The 6,364-nt window shown below is 58.5% G+C and overlaps 1 protein-coding gene across 1 annotated transcript; it reads right to left on the bottom strand.

The window, feature by feature from the left end:
• Positions 1-323: 323 nt before the first annotated feature.
• CEBPB (CCAAT enhancer binding protein beta) lies at positions 324-6,107 on the bottom strand. Its single transcript, XM_023538789.2, has one exon. The coding sequence runs from the start codon at positions 5,879-5,881 to the stop codon at positions 4,844-4,846; it is 1,038 nt and encodes a 345-aa protein (XP_023394557.2). The 5' UTR covers positions 5,882-6,107; the 3' UTR covers positions 324-4,843.
• Positions 6,108-6,364: the final 257 nt, after the last annotated feature.

The following is a 6,364-nucleotide window of genomic DNA, read 5'->3' as shown; positions in this document are numbered from 1 at the left end:
GCTGCCCCGGGCATCCCTCACTCCCCTGTGCAAGGCCCGGCCAACACTGTGTCAAAAAACCTCCCAAGGAGGGGCCGCTGGGACTTGGTCCATTGCCAGCTCCACCCTCCAAGACCTGGGTCACCCAGGAGGTCAGCCAGGCTGAAAAGGGCTTGGCGGGGGGGGGAGGAGTAGCAGCAGGAAAACAGAGCAAATGGAAAGTTGGGGGGCCACGGGGGAGGCAGGAGGAGGCCTCTCAGGTTCAAATGTGAGGTGGAGGTTCAAATCTCAACTCAGCCACTATCCAGGTCTTTATGCAAGTGAGTTCACCTCCCTGTGCTTCAGTTTCCCCATCTGGGGAAGAGGGTGATAAATAGCACCAATGTCACTGGGTCAATATACGGATAAAGCCCACACAACAGCACCTGAGGCAGACAGAGCACTCAATAGCCAATAGCCACGGCTCGTCCCCACTCACACCTCGCCTAGCCGCCTAGCCTCGGTCTCTGCTCTGCGCCACCTCTGAAGGGAGGCCTTCCCAGACCTCTCGCCCCTCCCTGCCCCACTTTCCTTCCTTCAGAGCCCTTGTCTTCACCTGTCACTCATGTCTGTCTCTCCCTATAAACTGTCACCTTCACAAGAGAACATTCTCCATCCCAGTCACCACTTGTCCCCAGCACCCAGTATAGGGCTTGGCACACAGTAGGTGCTCAGAAAATGCTTGTTGAAATAAATGAAAAAATAACTGGGCAAATAAACATCTCATGATGAGGAAAACGCAGTCTCAGGAAGGTCTGTGTGGGACTGCAGGGAGAACACATTCTTAAGGTTTTAGGAGAAAGCTTCTCCCCTTCCACCCCCATTCCTCTGGTCTCCCTTCTCTCTCCCACTCCAAATTCCGCCACGTCTAGGCTGTGCAACCTAGGACAGGGCACCTCCCCTCTCTGAGCCTCAGTTTGCTCGGCAGGAAAATGTCAGTCACAAAAGCTTTGGCCTCCAAAAGGCTGTTAAGATGGTTCAGTTGATGAATGCACCCTCAGCCCAAGGCCCCAACTTGTTGGTGGTTCCAGCTTCCATTTCCTATACCCACTTTTTTCCTTTGTAAAATCTGGATCAATGGTCCCCCTCGAGATTAGGCCACAGGGAAGACTGTAACATAACCAGGTGTAAGCATGTTTTGTCAATTCTCCTGTCCTGAGCAAACAATGGTTGGGGTTCTAGGCTCCCCACCCCCAGCTGGACAACATCGGGTGCCCCATCTCCCTTGCTAGCCTCAGTGGTCAAATCCACTAAATGGGTCTGCAGTTAATATGACCGGCCTTCTCAGGCAGACAGAAGGATCTGAGCCAAGGGCCTGGAGTGGTGCCTTGCATGTTGTAATCGCTCAATTCACAGCCACTATTATGATTACTATGTGGAAACCCTGGTAGCATAGTGGTTAAGTACTACAGCTGCTAACTTAAAAGGTCAGCAGTTCGAATCCACCAGGCGCTCCTTGGAAACTCTGTGGGGCAGTTCTACCCTGTCCTATAGGGTCGATATGAATTGGAATCGACTCCACGGAAATGAGGGGTTTATTATTATTGTGGAGCCCTGGTGACACAGTGGTTAAGCACTCAAGCTGCTAACAGAAAGGTTGGCAGTTGGAACCCACCAGCCACTCCACAGGAGTAAGATGTGGCAGTCTGCTTCGGTAAAGACTACAGCCTTGGAAACCCTACAGGACAGTTCTATTCTGCCCTATAGAGTCACTGTGAGTCAGAATCAACTACAGCAAAGGGTTTTTATTATTGTTACTCCCTGAGGCCCCTCTCTGGCATCCTGGGCTCCCCTTATGACCCTTCACCCCACCCCACTGTCTTTCTTGCTTCCAGATCTTTTAATGTACTGATCTCTCCTCCCTGCAAGCCCTTCCCCCCACACAGCCTAGGGATCCATCCCATGGGGTGGGAGTCACTCCATCTGTGGCATCTCCCCAAATCCTCTGGGCACAGCTCTGTCTCCAGTGCCCCCACACCAGGCCACCTAGGCCACCATTCAAGCCCTCAACCTGTCGATTAATTTTTCCCAGCCCTGTTCAGGGACAGTCAGATGGGCCCAGGTTCAAATTCCCTTTCTGTTCCTTCCAAACCGTGAAACTGTGGGCAAGTCACTTAATTCTGGCACCCGGGGTACCCGAACTTGGGGCAGAACAAAGAGCCCTCCAGGAAGGGCCCAGGATTTGGAGTTAGAGAGCGGGATTACAAACCTGGCTGTTGGCCCCAAACTCTCCTGGGAGATTAGGGAGTCAGACAGAGCTTTGTAACCAGCTGCATCCCTGCTGAACCTAGAGCATATAACCCCAGTTCTGTGGGCCTCAATTTCCTCTTTCAGAAAATAACACCTTCCAGGAGGTGCTTATGTGGGTTAAAGGAAGACGTGTATGCGCGCACAACCACGTGTGTAGAACTGGGCACGGCGCTAGCTCCAAGGCAGCAGGGGCCTGGGGGTCACTGCTCAGCCAGGTGTTCCCTTCTTGCTTCCTTTGTCTCCCCTGCAAAATCGGTGGACAGAAGCCACCAGCTAACCCTCAGTGATAAAGGGGAGCACGGATTGATGATGTGTGGTGGGAGATTTAATTCTAAATTGTGACCCCTCCCCACCCCAGAGAGACTAAGCCGCTTCCTTTCCTAGGTTCAGTCCCCCAGCCTTTGCCCCTTAGCACACCATGGGCAGCAAAGCCAATGTGCTATCGATGGCGCTGACAGACCCCACTGGGGCCTGGGGCTGGGCTGCCCGGGACAGGGAAGAGACCAGCTCAGGGCTACAGAGTGGCAGCGGCTGAAATGAGACCATGTGACTGACCACTGTCCGGCACAGCCTCACACCACAAATGGGAGACATCAGGGAGGCTGATCCTCAGCTCCGTAATGGTGGGGCCGAGTGTCACCACCTCTGTCCCCCGCCCCACCCCTGCCTCCCACAATAAAGGACACCCAGACCCCAAAGGGAAACCATATCAGCAGTTGCTCCAGACCCTTGGCAAGCCACACGGTGGAGCCCCCACCATGCCCCCATTCCTGAACTCCTCAGGGCAGGGGACCCTAAACCAGTCTCCTGTCCACAGAGACCTGATAGTCAAAGGCTGCTCTATGGCTATAAACACAAGCCTAATAATAGTACCCACCTCCCCAAAGGTTGCTGTTTCAATGAGATGGGGCGGGTCAAGGGTCTACCGGAGCCTGGTCCCTGGCAAGCACTGGCCAGGCTCGGCTGCTGCAGTGAGGACTGGGATGCCAAATGCCAGGAGCCTCCCAGTGAAAAATAATAACAAGAGCAAAGACTTATATAACACCTCCCTCGTGCCAGGCTCCGTGGGACGCCCAACGTGTATCCGCTCACCCTCAATCTAGGTCCTGTCCACTCAGGAATTCAGTCCAGGGAGGGAATTGGTGGTGGGGGGGGGCAGTGAGGAGGGGCGGGACGGGCTGTTTCCGTCCCAGGGAGTCAGGGGCAGCAACTCCAGGTTCACACCTGGACTCAGCCACCTTCTCAAGCAGGTAAAGCCAGGCCTCAGTATCCACATCTGGGCCAAGAGGGCCCCTGATAAACCTCCTACCCCAAGGAAAAGGCACAAAACTGCAGGAACCCCCTCCCAGGACCTCCCTCTACCTGGCCGGCCTTCTTCCCTCCCCCGGCCAGGGACAGGCAAACACAGACTCTTCAAGCGCCCCTGTTTTAAAAAAAAAAAAACACAAAGTGTTTTTAAACAGCCTGCCCCACTACACTGATCAAAAAAGCCTACCCCTGACTTGGGCCAAGCAGGACCAAGACCTGCACCCCCTCTTTCTGTGGAATCACAGGCCTGCCTGCCTAGCCCCCATAGTGGGGGATCATAGATCTCTGCCTCCCTCAAAACCCAGGCCTGGCACTAAGGACCAGAGGTCCCTACCCCTCCCCAAGTGGACCTCTCAACCACCGGTCTCCAGCACCCAGGGGTGCTGAGTCACCCCAAAAGCCTGACCCAGCACTCTCCACCCCCAGGACCAGCACTCCCACCTCCAAGCTGACCTTGGGGGGCAGCCGGCTAAAAGCAAGCCCAGCTGCAACACCCCCACCCCGCCGCGAAAAAGCCAAAAATATTAGCAGCCCCCACAGAAACACAACCCCCCACACCAGAAAGCGAAAATCAAGTCAATCCAAAATAAAGGGGAAAAAAAATCAAAAGCCAACTACTGCCCCCAAAAGGCTTTTTTTTAACCAGTCTCAAAAAAAAAAGTTTATTAAAAGTGTTCTTACTTAATGCTTAAAACGGAAAAGATTCCCAAAATATACAGACTCCTCTTTTCTCATAGAAATAGATTATTTTTTATAATACAAAAAAAAAAAAAAAAAGACCAAAAAAACAAAAACAACAGCAACAACCCCGTAGGAACATCTTTAAGCGATTACTCAGGGCCCGGCTGACAGTTACACGTGGGTTGCGTCAGTCCCGTGTACACACGCGTCCAGCCATGTTTAAACCGATTGCATCAACTTCGAAACCGGCCCGCCCGCCGGCGCCGGGAGAGGGGGCAGAAGGAGAGGAGAGAGTTTATCATTCATCTGTACACATAGACGTTTCTTCTTTAAATAACACCACAGGCGGGCGCCCCAGGTGCATGTGCGGTTGGTTTGGACAAAAATATAGACAGATATATATAATAAAATATTAAAATTACCGACGAGTCCCCGCGCTGCCAAGCGCCCCAGTGCCAAAGTTTTGCCGGCGCCACCAGGGGCGGGGGCGGGAGCGCGGGCGCGGGCGCTCCCGGGAGTCTCGGCGGCTGCGGCGCGCCCGGCAGCGCGGAGGCCGGCCGGCAGGGGGACGCGCGCGGGGGCCGCGCTAGCAGTGGCCGGAGGAGGCAAGCAGGGGCTCGGGCAGCTGCTTGAACAAGTTCCGCAGGGTGCTGAGCTCGCGCGACAGCTGCTCCACCTTCTTCTGCAGCCGCTCGTTCTCGGCCGTGAGCTCCAAGACCTTGTGCTGTGTCTCCAGGTTGCGCATCTTGGCCTTGTCGCGGCTCTTGCGCACGGCGATGTTGTTGCGCTCGCGCCGGATCTTGTACTCGTCGCTGTGCTTGTCCACGGTCTTCTTCGCCTTGCTCTTGACCTGCGAGGGCGCCGGCGCGGCCCCGGGGTAGCAGGCCGGAGGGGGCGCCTTGGCGTCGGCGGGGCTTGGCGTTCCGGGCGGGCTGGACGACGAAGACGTGGAGAGGCTCCCGCTGCTGCCGCTCGGCACCGCCTGGTAGCCGAGGTAGGCGCGCAGCGCGTACGGGAAGCCCGCCGCCATGCCTGCGGCGCCGCCGCCCGGCGCCCCAGCCTCCTCCTTCCGCTTGCAGTCCGCGGGCTCGAAGCCCGGCTCCACCTTGAGCTCGGCGGGCGGCGGAGGCGGGGGCGGTGGGTGCAGGGGCGCAAAGCAGCTGGGGTGCAGCGCCCCCTTGGCGGCCCCCAGACGCCCCAGGCTCACGTAGCCGTACTCGGCCGCCTTCTTGCAGTTCTTGCCCCCGTAATCGTCGGAGAAGAGATCGGAAAGGAAGTCGTGGTGCTGCCCGGAGGAGGCGGGCGCGGGGGCGGAGGCGGGCGCGGGCGGAGCCGCCTCGAAGGTGTCCGTGGCCGTGGCCGGCGCTGGGGCCTGCGGCGCGCCCAGCGGCTCCAGGTACGGGCTGAAGTCAATGGCGCGCTCGTGCTCGCCGATACTCCCCAGCTCGCCGGCGGGGGGGCGCGGCCCGGGCCTGGCCGCGGGGGGCGCGGGGGCCGCCTTGCCACCGTACGCAGCAGCCAAGCAGTCCGCCTCGTAGTAGAAGTTGGCCACTTCCATGGATTTAAAGGCAGGCGGCGGCGGCAGGGGGAGACATGCTGGGTCCCAGGCCACCAGGCGTTGCATGAACGCGGGTGCCCGGGGAGGGGGCCTGGGGCTGCCCGCTCCGGCCGGCCCGCAGGTGGCGCGGCCTCCTGGCTCCGAGCTGTCGCCGCTGTCGCTGCTGCTGCTGTTACTACTGCCGCTGCCGCCGCTGCCGGAGTGGCCGCTATTAGTGCGGGGGCTGGCGACTGGACCCTCGGTTGGGTCCCCTTCCCGGTCCCGTGCGCGGCTCTGACTCGCTAAAGTTTCTCCCGAGCTCGGTTATTTATAAGGCGGCCCATGGCAACGGCTGCGTCACGCCTGGCAGCCGCCCCGGCCCCTCCCGCCGCCGCCGCTGGGACGCGGAGGCCACGGCCACCCGAGACCCCCGAGAGGTCGGCGGCCGGGCGAGGAGGCCGGACCCGGACCACTAGCACGCCCTCCAGGGACCCCCAGCCGGGGGGGGGAGACCTCACGCCCCCTGCCCATACCCACCTAGCAGTCCCCGGATTGGGAGCAAGAGGGGGA

The sequence above is a fragment of the Loxodonta africana genome, chromosome 24, assembly GCF_030014295.1.
Source record: "Loxodonta africana isolate mLoxAfr1 chromosome 24, mLoxAfr1.hap2, whole genome shotgun sequence".
Taxonomy (NCBI): domain Eukaryota; kingdom Metazoa; phylum Chordata; class Mammalia; order Proboscidea; family Elephantidae; genus Loxodonta; species Loxodonta africana.
The sequence above is the reverse complement of the archived record's forward strand: the minus strand, read 5'-3'. Positions and strand labels throughout refer to the sequence as shown.